This window comes from Gopherus evgoodei, chromosome 1, assembly GCF_007399415.2.
Source record: "Gopherus evgoodei ecotype Sinaloan lineage chromosome 1, rGopEvg1_v1.p, whole genome shotgun sequence".
In the NCBI taxonomy this organism is placed as follows: domain Eukaryota; kingdom Metazoa; phylum Chordata; order Testudines; family Testudinidae; genus Gopherus; species Gopherus evgoodei.
Window position 1 is genome coordinate 215681775 of NC_044322.1, and position 16044 is coordinate 215697818.

The 16044-nt window shown below is 47.5% G+C and overlaps 1 protein-coding gene across 2 annotated transcripts; it reads right to left on the minus strand.

Annotated features, from left to right (window-relative positions):
• Window positions 1-571: 571 nt before the first annotated feature.
• Window positions 572-13665, minus strand: LPAR5 (lysophosphatidic acid receptor 5). Of its 2 annotated transcripts, XM_030535595.1 has the most exons (3): window positions 13410-13665; window positions 12826-12910; window positions 572-2174 (listed from the first exon to the last, which is right to left on the minus strand). In XM_030535595.1, the coding sequence occupies exon 3, from the start codon at window positions 1870-1872 to the stop codon at window positions 751-753; it is 1122 nt and encodes a 373-aa protein (XP_030391455.1). In that variant the 5' UTR covers window positions 1873-2174; window positions 12826-12910; window positions 13410-13665; the 3' UTR covers window positions 572-750. The 2 variants fall into 2 exon arrangements, with proteins under 2 accessions (XP_030391455.1, XP_030391466.1); XM_030535606.1 differs by lacking the exons at window positions 12826-12910; window positions 13410-13665 and adding an exon at window positions 6515-6642.
• Window positions 13666-16044: the final 2379 nt, after the last annotated feature.

Consider the following 16044-nt stretch of genomic DNA (forward strand, 5'->3'; position numbering starts at 1 on the left):
CTCCCTAGCCTCTGTTTGTCAGAGGGTAGAGATGGATGGCAGGAGAGAGATCACTTGATCTTTACCTGTTAGCTTCACTCCCTCTGGGGCACCTGGCATTGGCCACTGTCGGTAGACACAATACTGGGCTAGATGACCTTTGGTCTGACCCAGTATGGCTGTTCTTATGTTCTCCAACTGTGTTTTGCGTGTGTGTATGGGGGGCGGGGTTAGGTGGCAGCTGAGGTCGGGGGAGGATCTAAGTCCCTTTGTACATCTAGTTACCAGTTTTGAAAATCCTACCCTCAGTACAACTTTAACAAGTATACATCCTAGGAGTATGTGTGTTTTAGGTACATCAACACTATCTACAGCTTATCTGGTGTTCTAGAGACCTCTACAACAAACGTGGACTCAGATACTGCAATGATGAGCATGGTATAAGAACCTATGTAAAAGAGAACAAAATAAAATTGCTCTGTGTGTGTGTGTGTGTGTGTGTGTGTGTGTGTGTGTGTGTTTTTTTCTAGGTACATATTTTCCACTGTATGTTTCCCTGTAGTGGAATACAATGTTTCTAAAACCCTTCTCATTTTGTTGTAAAAGATTTTTCATCATTTATTTTTGCATCACCAACTTTACCATCCTCAAATTTCCTTACCACTCTACTAAGCTTCTCCAGCTTGATCAGGGTACACTCTAGCCAGCTCCCACAATCTTCCTGGCATCTTATGGCTACCCTATAACTCAGCAACCCCATGACGTCCAGGATTATATTTCAGAGTCCTCGATCGGCCCATTCAAAAATATTTTGATGGGAGCCAGTGGCAAGTCCTTATTGAGGAGGATGAAGTTTTGGGCTGGGTACCGCTTTGCTTCTACACTGGAGCGTGCTCTATAGCGTTTCGTCTCTGTGACCTGAGTCTTGGCCATCCCTGTGTCGGAGTCCCAGGCCTGGCCCCGCCGGAGCTTCTTGAAGGTGTTACGGAAACCTTCAGTACTAAAGTAGTAAATTAGGGGGTCAAGAGAGCAGTTCATGCTGGCCAACAGCACCGTGACAATAAGCACCTGGCGCACAGAGTCCCGAATTGGCGGCTCAGCTTGGATCACGTGGGCCTTTATCATCCCATAGGCTGCCAGAGTTGTGTTGTAGGGCACAAAGCAGATGATGAAGATTACCAAATTCACCACGAGCAGGCGTATAGTCTTCTGCTGGCGCAGGCTCTGTGTCTCGCTGGCCTGGCATAGCTTCTGGAAGATTCTAATTGAACAGTATGTCACAGAGGTCAGTGGCAAGAGGAAGCCCAGGATTTCAGCCAGGATGACCAGTGGGAAGATGCCCTTCTGCCACAGGCCATCACTGAAGCTTTCGAAACACAGAGCGATGGTCTGGCTCCCTTTGATGCAGGAACTTGACCTATGTACACCAGCAGCAGGAACAGAGCCCACCAGGATAAGCACCCACACCACCAGGCAGAGCAGCCGGGCCAACTTGGGCCGCCGAAGATGGCGCCAGCGGAGTGGGTGGACAATGGCAATATAGCGATCCAGGTTGATGCACATGAGGAAGAGGCAGCTGCCATACATGTTGATCTGGAAGAGGGAGCCAGACACCTGGCAAAGGAAATTGCCAAAAGGCCAATGCTGGCTGGAGTAGTAATAGAGCCGTAGTGGCAGTGAGAGTGTGAAGAGCAGGTCGCTTACTGCTAGGTTGAACATATAGATGCTTACCACAGACTTGAGGTGCAGGTAGCGCAGGAAGACCCAGAGTGCCACAGCATTGAGGATCAAACCTGCTACAAAGATCAGGCTGTACCCAACCAGGTGCAGCCGGTGGTTGGAGCTGTAATCTTTGCATTGGTCCAGACTTTGAGAAATGCTGTCATTTGACATGCCCAGCAGAACCTGTAGAGATCTCAGTGATGTAGCTCAGGCCACTGACAGGCAAATGAGGCACAACAAGGGGCATAGAGGGAGATCATTACCCTCAGGGGAGCAGGAGTCAGGTCATTCCCTGCCACCCCTCGGAAGTGGATGGGTGTCTCTCTCTCTGCAGATTCCGTCACCAGCTCTTCTCCTGGTATCGGTGGTTTGGAGGTCAATCACTGGTTACCTTTCACAGGTTCTTTCCAGCAGTTGTGGTGAAGTGGATGCAATGCCAGGTTCCTGCCAGATGTGGAATCACAACACAGTTCCTGATCAGAATGAAAAATCAAGAAGGATGAGTTTAGTTTGTAATGGAATAAAAGCTCCAGGGTGTTGACTTCTGCCCTTAGTACACACAGAGAAAGAAGGGAAGGAGCAGAAAGATAATAGAAGGGGATGGGGCAGAGTGGTGAAGGGAGGCAGGGTAAAGTCTAAGGTAAGGTTGAATGATAAACAATTTCTTACTGAATTTCTGCACTGTTCCCCTGATGGAAAACAAGCCTGAGCTTCAGATAAATGATAAACGTTTGTCCCGATTAGAATTTATGCTCCTGTTTTAATTTCAGTCCACACAACTGTAAATGCTAATCTAGGTGCTCCATGAACATTTGTTCCAGGACACAAATTTAGCAGTTTACCCTAATCTAGACAAACCCACAGGGTAAAAACTGATGTACATATTCTCCCTGCTTGCAGACATGAAGAGATGCAGTAAATGAAGGTTATTTATCAGTGACTGTGTAGGCTCATCTCAAAGAAATAGACTGTTATGCAGGGGATTGGGCAGACATACCATCTCACTGGAGCTGTTGGGTGTGATAGCCGCCTGCCATTCAGACTAAATGAGGGAACAATTTAATATCACCTTTGTCTGGTGATAGCTGGAACAAGGAAAGCCACTGGCTAAGGACTAGACTGCCTGCAAGCCTGTGCAGTCCAAGGGGTTTCCTAGAGGTCTAATAAAAACACAGGGGTGGGGGATTATTTTGATTGCATGTGTGTGTGTGTGTGTGTGTGTGTGTGTGTGTGTGTGTGTGTGTGTGTGTGTGTGTGTGTGTGTGAGAGAGAGAGAGAGAGAGAGAGAAAGAAAAAAGCAGGAGAAAAATACACAAGAGAAGCACACAAAGAAGGTATCAAGGAAGCCTCAGAGACAGTCAGAGAAGTACTTGTAGCATGCACATGAGAAAAAGCTATGAGAGAGAGCTCTTGGGTAGAGCACTGGTTAAAATAAGGCTTGGAATTATCTCCTACAGTTTGATTCCTACTGTGGTCAGGGAAAACAAGACTTTGTATGTTCTTGGTAAATTAACAGGATTTCATCAAAGAAGTACCTGACTCTGTCTTCAATTTCTCCTAGCAGAAATGGCCTACATGATCCTGAATAACAGCTAACCACTCAGGTCAAAATGAGACAACCCAGTTGGGCATGTGCAGCAGATCAATGACACCTTCTGCAAGCAATCCCTATAGTGGCATCTGTGCGCTTTCCCCTGGGGTTCCCAGCATTCAGGAGATGAGAACATAAGAGAGACAGGGGACCCCAAACATCTCAGTTCTTTCCCCCCTGAACCTCAGAGCCTGGTGGAGCAACAGGCCTCTGAAGAAGAGGGGAAGTGGGCAGCTAATGTGAATATGCAAAGGCTCCTATCAAGGAAATTCATTTATTGGTAAACAAACAGAGGCTCTCCACCTTACAATAACGGGAGTTCTTCAAGATGCTTTGTCCATGCAGGTCCTACTGAATGGCTGCATTTTCATGAGCTCTGAATATTTTTGGCCAGCAGCATCTGCTGAGTTTGCATATGTTCCCACTCCTAAAGGTATAAAGAGTGCAGCAGCCCCTACCACCACTCAGTTCCTTCACTACTACAAAACATCCCGCTAAAGGACTCCATATCAGTGGGGAAAGAGGGCAGGTCATGGGATCCATGTGAACAAAAGCATCCAGTTATTGTAAGGTAAATAGCCTCTCTTTCTTCCTCAAGATTTGTCTGCCCAGATCCCACTAGAGGTATGGGGGAATCACAAGTCTCAAACATAGGTCTCCAGCCAGTCCTCAGCCTGCAGCTACCACCCAGCAGTTCACTGGTACCGGCAGGGAGTGTGGCCTGGTGGACTCTAGTTCACCTTAGGCATCTCCCACAAAGCTCCCAATTGGAGATGTCCGGCCTCTCTGATTAGCTCAGACTCACAATTTAAGCTAGACGGAGACACAGAAATTTGTCTGAGCAACTATGTGCATCCCTGGCTGGCTGCTACATTGGACACAATAAGCCCTGGCTTATTCCTGCCTTTCTGTCCTGTTCCTGGTACCTGCACTTCTGCCTTGTTCCAGATCCCTGCTTCTTAGTTCCAACTGCTGTCTACTGACCACAGCTCTGACCAGTGGCTTGATTCCTGGCTCTCACTCCGGTTCCAAGCCTTGGCTCAATGCTGGACTCTGATACTTGGATTGACTCCCAGGTTTGTTTCCATCACTGACCTCCAGTTCCTGGCTTCTGACTCCTGTTTTGGCCACTAGACATGACCGCCATTGCTCAGACCATGAGGTCTGATTGCCTACGTTCCAGTCTACAACAGTTTGCTCAGCCCACCAACCCCTCTGAGTTGGGTCCAGCCACATATGGACCCAGCAGAGCGCCTCCCTCCCCAAGGAGTGCTGGTGCTCTATGAATAGGTGCTCCACCTCCGAAACAGACAACCAAGTCATGCAGGTGCAGATGGCAGAGCTGGTTGCTGAGAATCAGGAATTGCAGGGGCCAGTCCATCAACTCTGTGCAGAGAACAATGCACCCTGGGCCTGCTACTGACCACGTCCTGATCTGAGCCAGGCCCTGTTGTCTCCCTCCCAGAGTGCTTTAGTGGGGATTGTTCCAAATTTCGAGGCTTCATGAACAAGTGCTGCCCATCATTCTTGTTTTACCCTCAAATATACTCATCCGACCAGGCCAAGGTAGGCCTGGTAGTCAACCTGGTGATTGGAGAGGTGTTGGCCTGGGCCTCTTTCCACTGCAGGCCAGTGGTCAGGTGCTGTTTAGCTGGGACTTTTTCTAGCAGGCACTATCAACCATCTTTGGTGACCCAAATTGTGTGCTCTCTGCTAAGCAGAAACTCTAACAGGGGTTTAGGCACAGCTGCCTCCAATGCAGCACACTTCTGCCATCTCACATTGGACATGGAGTGGAATGAGGCAGGGTTGCTGTTCCAGGGGGGCCTGCTGGACAGGTTAAAGGAGGAGTTAGCTAGAGTTGGGACTCTGATGGATCTGGTGCCTTTATCAATCTTGTCATCCAGATTGACAGTTGGCTGCATGAACAGCGGGAAAAAAGAAGATAGGTAGTATCGGACTGATGCCCACTGCCATTGGGTCCCACTCTGCAAGTTGAGCCCATGCCAGTCGATTTGGCCTGCCAACTACTTGCCCACAAGTAAAGAGAGTGCTGGCAACATTTTAACCTGAGTCTCTACTGTGGTGAACTGGTCATGCAATACCGATTGCTCCTTGAGGAGCCCAGATAGGAGAGAACTAGGAAAATGAGCCAGCCCAGGCCTGGTAAAGGGCACTGGCCTGAGCACCTTGACAAAGCATTCCTAGCATTCAGCATGCATTCCATCGACCAACACCACGTCTGCAAGTACTGGATGAGCTGTATGTCCCAGAGTGCTCCCTTCCAATCTCTCTGCAGCAGGCTGTCATTAACTTGGGTGCAGTGGATGACTATTGATCTGGATGCAGTCCAGACCCTGCAGATTTCCGTAAGGCTCAAGCCTGTTCCAGACCTAGTAGAGATCACTGTGCAAGTGCCCCAAGAGATGCTGCAGTTCAGTGCCATTCACTCCCCCCATTGTCCCCTGATCCTGAGAATTTCTTGGCTGACCCTCCATAATCTTCTCATTCAATAGCATGAACTAAAGGCCAGCTTCTCTTCAGAATACTGCTGGCAGCACTGCTTGTCCCCAGGAAGTAGAGAGCACATAGTAGAGCCCTGATGGTCACAAGCCAGAGTAGCTGGTCTGACACACTCACCTGCTGATTCCAAGCCTCAGCTTCCTCTCCAGTACAGTGACTTTGCCACTGTATTTGAAAAAAAAGACATCCTACCTCTGCATGGGGATTATGACTGCCCAGGTGAACTGCAGCCAGGCGCGAACATTCTATGCAGTTACATTTGTGCCATATCTGAACCTGAACTGGCTGCCCTGTGAACCTACCTGCAGGAGAACTGGGCTGAGGGCTTTATTCACAAGTCCACCTCACCTACCGGGCACCAATCCTCTTTGTTAAAAATAAAGATAGTAGCCTCCAACTTTGCATGGACTACCAAGCATTGAGTCAGGTCACTGTTAGGAACTGGTACCCCGTCTCTAATTCCCAAACTATTGGACCACATGGGGGATGCCTGAATATACACAAAATTGGACCACTGATGGGCACATAACTTGAGGATGAGTGGAAGATAGTCTTTCAAAAATGCTATGGACATTTTGTATACCTTGTGATGCCTTTTGCTTTAACCAATGCCCCTGCCCGATTTCAACATTTTATTAACAATGTGTTCTGGGATATTCTGGACCAGTATGTGCTGGTACATCTGGATGACATACTTACAGATAGTGCTGAACACCACACCATGCATATCAGTTCTGTCCTTGGAAGGCTATGCCAATATCGCCTCTACCCTTAGTTGAAGAAATGTGGTTTTGGTCAGGCATCCATACACTTGTTCTGGTTCATCTTATCCCCAAGGGTATTGAGATGGACTCTCATAAGGTGAAAGCAGTCCTTGACTAGGCAGCTACACAGAACATCTGAGAACCGTGGCACTTCCTGGGATTCATGAATTTCTATTGGCGACTCATCCCAATGTACTCAGAGCACATCACCCCCCTCCCTGCCCGTCATCCCCTGCACTGGCCTGCCCACCTCCCAGAAAACCACCCAGCTCTGGATGGATCAAGTTGTCTGCTCCATGGCCTCCCAGAGGGCATCATCTCTGATCATGGTATGCAATTTATCTTCTGCTTCTGGCATGAAGTTCTCTGAATGTTGGGCATTCTTGCCTTTCTCTCCTCCACTTATCATCCTCAGTCAAACAGTCAGGCAGAAAGAACAAACCAAATTTTGGAACAGTACTTACAGTGCTATATAAATCACCACCAGGATGACTGGTGCTCACTACTACCACATGTGGAGTTCACGTACTATAACACCGAACAATTGTTTACTACAGTGGTTCACAAACATTAGCAACCCAAGAACCCTCATTTTGATTTAAATTTAAAACTCTGCAGCTCTTGATTGGGTGCAACAGATCTAAGATCCAAGATGATCTAAAAACCCACCTAGAGGAGGCCAAAAGAAGCTACAAGCAATATGCAGCCCGTCAATAACAAGAACGGTCCACTTTTTCCATAGATCAGATGGTGTGGCTTTCAGCCAAACATCTGCATGCAGACAGGCCATCTGGTAAACTGGATTACTAGTTCCTGGCCACCTACTGAATTTGCTGCCAAATCAGTCCACTTATTTCAAACTCCTCCTGCCCTGATCCCTGCAAATCCACCCAGTGTTTCTTGCATCACTTCTAAAGCTCCATATACAGGACATGTTTTCTCACCAGTCTCAACTGGCCATCCCCGCTACCCTCCCCAATATATGTTCAAGGCCATGACAAATAGGTCATCCATTATATTCTTGATGCAAGAATGAAACGGGGTAAACTCTGCTATTTGATTGGGAGAGTTACAGTCCCAAGGAATGCTCCTGGTAACTCATAGAAAATGTCCATACCCTGATCTAATAAAGACCTTCCACAAGAACCGGGAAAACCCAGCCCACTGATGACTGGAGGGCACCCTATGTGGGGAGTGTTATGAGGGATCGTGAGTCTCAAACGCAGGTCTGTGGGTCCTCAGGCAGGCCTCAGACCACAGCTACCACCTGGCAGCTCACTAGTACTAGCAGGGAGTGTGGGCTGGTGGACTCTAGCTCAACATAAGCACCACCCATGAAACTCCCAATTGAAGAAGCTGTCTAACCTCTCCTATTGGCTCAGATTCACGATTTAAGTCAGAAGGAGGCAGAAAAAGTTGTTTGAGCCACTAGGTGTATCCTTGGCTGGCTGCTACATCAGACCCTGCCTTCCCTCCTGATTTCTGCCTTCCTGTCCTGTTCCTGCACTCCTGCCTTGTTCCAGATCCATGTTTCTTCTCCCCTGGGCTCCCTGGGCTCCTAGCCCTGGCTCTGACCCTTGGATCAATTCCCAACTACGACTCTGACCCTTGGCTTGACTCCCTACTCTGTCTCCGTCACTGACCTCCAGTTCCTAACTTGCCCTTGGCTTGTCTCCTAATTCTTTACTCTGGCTCTGACCCTTGACTTCACTTCTGGTTCCTTGCTCCAGCTCTGACCTTTAGCTCTGACTCCCAGTTCCTGTTCTTGACTCTTTTCAAGGTCTCTTTTATGACCCATCCCAGGAGAATAGGGGGGAAAAAATATCTAGTAACAGAACTTCTACTGTCATAAGAAAATGAAGTTTCAGATGCTAAACTTCCAATAGTGGGGAAGTTCTCAAGTACTGTGCTACAGGGTGACTAAATACACTCTTGTTGTCCATTTCTAGATGGTAGGCTGAAATAACTGCAAGGTGAACCTTTGCTGAAGATATGGATAGTTCCAGTGATTTGAGATGTAATATGTATTACAGGATTGCTGACATTGGGCCTGCTGTCGGAGAGAGGTTAGTATTGGTCACCCACAGCAAAAACCTTCGCTGCAATGAGAGCAGACTTCTTTTGTAATTCAGCAGGATCCCCTGAACTTGGGCTGAGCAATGAAGTCCCATAGCCCAAGTTGCAAAATGCAGAGACTCTTAGGATGTTGAATTTGTGTCTCCCTCTGAATTAGTAAATCGAGCGAAACTGGGAGGAACAGAGGATTCTCATGATAGATCTGCAGCAATTCAGAATACCACCATTGTCTGGTTCATGCTGGTGCAATGGATTGTCCTGTCTGATTCTCCATAGCACCCTTGGGTATTAAAGCAGAGGTTTTCAACCTTTTTTCCCCATTTGAGGACCCCTAAACAATTTCAAATGGAGGTACGGACCTCTTTGGAAATCTTAGACCCAGTCTGTAGACAATTGGGGGTCCGCGGACCACAGGTTGAAAACTACTGTATCAGAGAATTAGTGATAGGCATTGAGAAGACTGTTCCCCAATCCAGGAAGAAAGTATCCATTACTGACTGTCTGGGCTTGCTGTCCAGTAGAATCTCTTGGATTTGGCATTGTAACTTTGCCACCCAAATTTATGAAATATTCAGTTTGCTACTGACTGAATTAGAGATAACTCATGTTTGGTCATGAAGGTTTCAGCTCTGCTTTGTAGAATGCAGCTCATTCTGCTCAGAAGGAGTTTTTTGGGCTGAATCCCGATTTCTTAGAAAGGGATGGAATTGGGGGCGGAGCAGAGTACCTCTCTCAGCAGGACAACCTTTGGAACCATAGACAGGACATGGTCGCTGGTTCTGAACCAACATTTTTTTCCCCTTTATCCAGAGTTAGGGGTTGACAGGAATCCCAGACCTGGTTTCTTAGACCCTGAAAGGAACTCAGAGCAGAAGATAGTCTCTTACAGAACCCTGAAGTCCTTAGTTGTCTAAGCTTATTCTGCTAAAGTCCCCAAGACATCTAAAATTTCTGCATCTGGACATGTACACAGCTACCCAAGTCCTGACACTACCCAGCTGGCCAGCACCTAACATGTGTAAACCCCAGCAGGATTCACAAACTAGGAACTGCCCTGCCTATCTGGCCTTCAGGGCTCACTTCAGTAGTCATGCTCTGATCGCATTTATCTAAATCACACAAAATGGACAGAGGAGGCCTAGTGTTTAAGGCAGGGGTGGGCAAACTTTTTGGCCTGAGGGCCACATCGAGGAATAGAAATTGTATGGCCGGCCATGAATGCTCACAAAATTGGGATTGGGGCGCTGGCGGGGGTGAGAACTCTGGTTGGGGGTGTGGGCTCTAGGGTTTTGGAGAGCAGGAGGGGGATCAGGGCTTGGGCAGGGGGTTGGGGCATGAGGAGAGGCTCAAGCTGCAGGCTCTGAGCAGCACTTATCTCAAGTAGCTCCCGGAAGCAGTGGCACGTCCCTTCTCCAGCTCCTATGCGTGGAGCAGCCCCTGACCCTGCTAGTGCTGGAGCGGGCCCGTGCAGCTGCTTCGGGAGCCACATGGTGTGGCCCCTGACCCTGCACCCCAACTGGAGCTCACGGGTCATCTTAAAATGGCTTGCAGGCCAGATCCGGCCCACGGGCAGTAGTTTTCCTGCCCCTGGCCTAGGGCATTAACCTGAGAGGTGGGACAAAAGTTAAAATTCCTGCTCCACTGTAGGAGTTGGAACTAGTGGTATGTGGGGGTGCTGCAGCACCCCCTGGCATGAAGTGGTTTCCATTATATACAGGGCTTAGTTTGGTTCAATGGCTTTCAATGCCCCCACTATACACATTGTTCCAGCATCCCTGGGCTCCAGGTCAGGCAGAGGGAGGAACTTATTCTGGGTTTCCCATCTCCTGGCTGAGTGCCTTAACTACCAGCCTAAAGGTTCCATAGTGGGTTACTATAACCTAACCTTACATATCTAATACCTGGTTGCAAAAACATTTTCAACAAAGTCAGCAGAATAATCAACAAAGTCAATGACAGAATGAGACAGAGGCTTCAGGTCTGCAGCTGAAAGGATCAGAGGCATATGGAAAGTGCAGCCCCATTTTATACCCTTTCCTGTGTAGAGCTGTGAGGGAGGGGGTGAACAGGCTCCTCAATGGGCAGTGGTTCCATTGGTCTATTGGACTTTGAGTGGATCTCCAAGTGTGTGCAGAGGTCACTTGATGAAGATCATCATCAATAATGTAAGCGGCTGCTTTCACTTGAGGATCCCAAAGCACTTAACATTTAATTAACAGAGTCTCATGCTATCCATGCCAGTGAAAAAGACAAAGAGTAAGCCGGAATCACCTTGCCCTGACATGCAGCTCTCTCTGAGATATGACAAAGTACCTGCTTAACAGCAACACAGCACAAGTCTGAAACAGAGAGTGAAGGAGCATCCTGTAACCAATTCAAAGCACAGGGAAAATTTAGGAAGGCAAAATGGAATCAACCTAAGCGTGTATTTGACCAGGATAGCAGATGGTATTTAATTACCACAAAGGGCGAAGATATCTGTTTTAGCTTAATAACAGATATTTCCAGCTGCCTAGTAATCTCTGGCCCTATAGTGAGGCACTGGGATCAGTACTGACTCTTGGAGGAGCATACATCCTTCTGATTCACCCACAGCAATCACTGCAGAATGGTCTATCAAAGCTCTGATCACATCAGCCCTGCTTCACTTATGAAAACAGGGCTTACAGAGGAGTTATCTGTCTCCATACACACTGCATGCACCTTCTGACACACTCATGTCCACCAACATTCTGTGCCAAGAGCAAAACAAACTATTTTTATCTTAGAGGAAGGAAAACAAATGAAAGAAACAAAGTAAAGTCTCCTGGAGAAAATGCAGTGTCTCCCTGCTGCACAAGGTGCAGCAATGTGCTCTGACACTCAGTTTCAATAAGGTCTCTTTATATCACTCTATCTCTGAAAATGCCCTTGTGCAGTGAACTGTGGTTTTTCACAAAGGCAGATCTAATATTTCCAAACCCAGGAGTTAAAAAACCATGAATCAGCCTCCAAAAAATCATGAGATTATTTTAAAATTATCTCATTTTAAAGTCAAATAAATTGTGGATGCTTTTTAGAGTCATAGAATATCAGGGTTGGAAGGGACCTCAGGAGGTCATTTAGTCCAACCCTATGCTCAAAGCAGGGCCAATCCCCAAACAGATTTTTTGCCCCAGATTCCCTAAATGGCCCCCTCAAGGATTGGACTGAGAACCCTGGGTTTAGCAGGCCAATGCTCAAACCACTGAGCTACCCCTCCCCCCAAAGTCACTGAGTTCAAGTTCAGAATGGACCACCAGATCATCTTGCCTGACAGCATGTACAGTGCAAGCCACCTGGTTTCTGAGTCTTTAGGTTAGACTTAAGTCACATTTTCCAGCTTTTCTCTGTAGCCATGGGGACTATACATATGTACACAAAAATAAAATTAAATGAAAGCTGGGTTTCTCTGAGGCACTGGGGCTTTAAGAAAAACACGAAATATCACAATTTTGTAATAAAATTGTAAGAGTCGGTAACACCACCAGCCCTCGGCCGCTGAAGGATGTGTGTGAATCATCCTGTGTCTAAAACGAAACTTGATGAACTTAAGCCTTGGCACCCCATTTGAGTCAATTACATTATCAAAAATTTTTTGCAACTCAAAGGCCTAAACACCTGTATTTGACATGCAGGCTAAGAGTCCCATTTTCATTTCTAGTTCTCTAAAATCAGTGGCTCTCAACCTTTCCAGACTACTGTACCCTTTCAGAAGCCTGATTGTTCTTTTGTACCCCCAAGTTTCACTTCACTTAAAAAAACTCCTTGCTTACAAAATCAGACATAAAAATACAAAAGTGTCACAGCACACCAGTATTGGGAAATTGCTGACTCTCATTTTTACCATATAACTATAAAATAAATTGACTGGAATATAAATATTGTACTTAGAGTTCAGTCTATAGAACAGTATAAACAAGTCATTGTATGAAAATTTAGTTTGTACTGACTTTGCTAGTGCTTTTTATGTAGCTTGTTGTAAAATTAGGCAAATATTTAGGTGAGTTGACATACCCTAGTTGAGAACCACTGCCCTAAATCACTAGAGAGAAGCACGCTATATTTATAGGCCCAAAGGGCAGGTTTTGGTCACATGCTCAGAGGGTTGCTTGTGTCTGTTGCCCAAAAACTTGCTTCCTGTTGCCTTACCTTTCTCCGAGCAGAGCTGGAAGCAGGTGAATGCCTTGTCCTGATGACCACAGCCGCTGTGGAGACTTCAATCAAGCAATCAAAACTGACGGCAGAGCAGAAACAAAGTGGATGTAGAAAGGCAGACAGGAAACTAGCCCCTGCCCATCCTATCCAATGTAGGACTAAAAGGAACCAGCTAGGTCGCTGAGTCCAGTCCGCTGCTGTTACAGGCAAATCTGTCATATAATCCCAATCCTAAATGCATCAAGATCCATTTTAAAACCAGTTAGGTTTCTTTCCCCCTTTCCTCCTATTGGGAGGCTTTTCCAGAACCTCATTCCTCTGGTGATTAGAAACCTCCTTCTGATTTCCAGCCTGAATGTATGCACAGCCTGTTTATACCCACTTGTTCTTGTGCCAGCACTGTCTGGCTTACATAGCTCTTCTCCCTCCCTTTACACCCCAATATATATTTACAGAGAGAAATCCTATCTCCTCTAGCCTAACAAAATGAAGTCTGAAACAAGCCAAGCTCCTCCAGTCTTTTCTCGTAAGATTAGGCGCTTCATTTCTCTGACCATCCTGGTAGCTCTTTGCTGTACCTGTTCCAGAGTGAATTAATCTTTAGTGAACACTGGTGACCAGAACTGCACGCAGTATTCCATCAGAGGCACTACTCCCCCCTAACTCTGCCTGTGGTTGCTTTACATGCTCTTCTGGTTTTCTCTCCCTCTCTCCTTCATTTCCCCTTCTCATTCTATCTTCTTCCTGATGCCCTGCTGGGTTGGCCCCAGGAAATGGACTTTGCTATCTGCAGGTGCTGTGCCTGCCGAACCACGCTTCTGTGAAAGCAGAAGTGAAAGCAGTTGTGAAATATAAGTAACTCCCTTGATTATGATCGCAGCAGCAGATTCCCTGAAATATGAGGACTCTGGAAATATTCATCTGAAGAATTGGAGTTTTTAACTCACAAAAGCTTATGCCCAAATAAATCTGTTAGTCTTGAAGGTGCCACCAGCCTCCTCGTTGTTTTTGTGGCTACAGACTAACATGGCCACCCCTCTGATACTGGAAACATATGGACACATTCACTTTTGACCCATTGCTTCTCCTCCCTCCCCAGTTATTCATGGTCAATGGGTTGGGGGGGGGAAGTTACCTGTCCGTGGATATTTCCAGCTGCTGTAGATGAGAGTGTCAAACGGGGAAGAAATGAGATGGAGGAGAAATTAATCATTAGCCAGCAATGGCTGCACATGGGCCCAGAGACTCCTATCAGTGCGCTGGGCTTCCAGTAATCATAGTGCTAAAGAATGAAACCCCTGGAAAGCAAAGCCAGCTGTGTATCCCTGGAATGGAACTGCTGCAGAGGGAGAAAAGCCAGAGGGAGCGATGTAGACAGTGCAAGGATCGGGACTGAGGAGGAGGAAAGAACAACTGGCATCCGTCCCAGCGACCCCACAGCATGTATCTGTTTGTCACTAATTGCACACCAAACTGGCACTAGGCTGAATCAGTTGCAGGATGTGAGACTCTGTGCAATGCTTGGAGGGTGGAAATCCAGGGGAAGCAGAAAGCCTGAGAACAGGGGATGCAAGGGAGAGTAGGAGAGTTACTGCCCCTTTCCATAGCCTCTGTATCTCTGGTGCCTTTTAGCACTGTGGTCTCATTTTCTGTAGTATCTGTGCCCTTCACCTTGGGGAGGCTGTTGGGACTAGGGAGACACTCCTCTCTGCCACACTCTGAGCCCTATGCTCTCTCCCCAACGAATCTGTCACTGCCTCCTGCTGTAGTGAGAGCACCCCCTTCTGGGGCTGTGAAGCTATTCCCAGCCCCTGTGGGTTCATCACTGCCTGGACTCTTTCTCTGCTGCTCTCATCCAGCTCCTCCGCCTGTTGGATATTCTTCCTTATGTTTGTTTTTCTCATTCTGTATGGCCCTTGTTCAGCTGTCACTGCCTCCTGATTCAGTGGGTGACACTGCGGGGATATATGTCTCTGCTCTCATAAATCCTGTGAGGATACAATGGCAGCCCAGCCACTGATCTCATCCAGCTTCATTTTAGTGCTTGCTTTTTTGAGCCAAACCCCCTTTCCTGCTTCCTTGTTGCTGGGATCTTTGTTCTTACTACTTTTAGTGTCTTTTGAATTACCATTGAGAAGCCAGCCCCACTAAAGGCTTTTGGAGAGAGAGAGAGAGAGAGAGAGAGAGAGAGAGAGATACTGGGGAGGAGTCTGCACTTCACCCCTTACTAGGCAGTGAGAGTCTTTAACCCCTATGTGGGAACAACCCCCCACCACTACCACTACCACTACCACACACACACACACACACACACAGTTGTCTCAGCTGAGCACAGCAGCCCATGCCCCACCATGTGCATTCCAGGTAGTGGGATCTTTGAGAGTCCCTAATTTTGGTCCATAGTTCTCTGCTGTCCCTGTTAGAAAGTTTTACCCACCTCTCTGATTTTCTGACACGTCAGCCCATGAGCTGCCATTCTTGTGCTGTCCCAGGCAAGGTCAGGAAGCTGTATCATGGACCCTCAGCTCACCAGGGAAAGCAGCATAACCACCTGCATTTCCTCACCTCCCCGCCCCCCGTCTGAGTTGGCAGCAGGTAAGACCAGCTTACTGGGGGCGTGCTAGAGGTTACACCCTGGAGCTGCAGATCCCAACATGTCTTTGGCCTGGGAGTTCAGTCTCAGAACAGATAAAACCAAGACTGGGAGGAGGGACGAAGAAACAGAGAGACGGAGACATGAGAGTTGGGGGCAGGGGGCTGCAAGCATTATCCAGCCCTATTTGTACGGCAGGCAATTTCAGTAAAGCCTGTGACCAAAGGACTACCTCATATGTGTGACGTGAAACCTCAGCCAGAGTCAGAGGTATAGCCATTTGTAATTAACTACATGAGGAATTAAACCTTCCTTAGCCTATAGGAGAGTGGGCGTTTCCCAGTCCTGTTTAGAGGAAAAAACTTTCTCTCAGGATGTTCCTGCTCCCAGCACACAAGGGTTAAATTTGCCTAATCTCTCAGTGGTTCCATCGTGCAGGGTTTGCGGTTGTTTTTTTTTTTGGAGGGGGGCATATTTACCAACCTAGACCATGTCAGTTTTCACAAATAGCCCACCCAGGGACAGGGAGAGGTATTACCCCTACCCCATTTCCAGGCAGTCCCTTCACCTCAGGCTGGTGGGGGCGGGACAGGGCAGGGGGAGAGAGCTGCCAGGGAAAG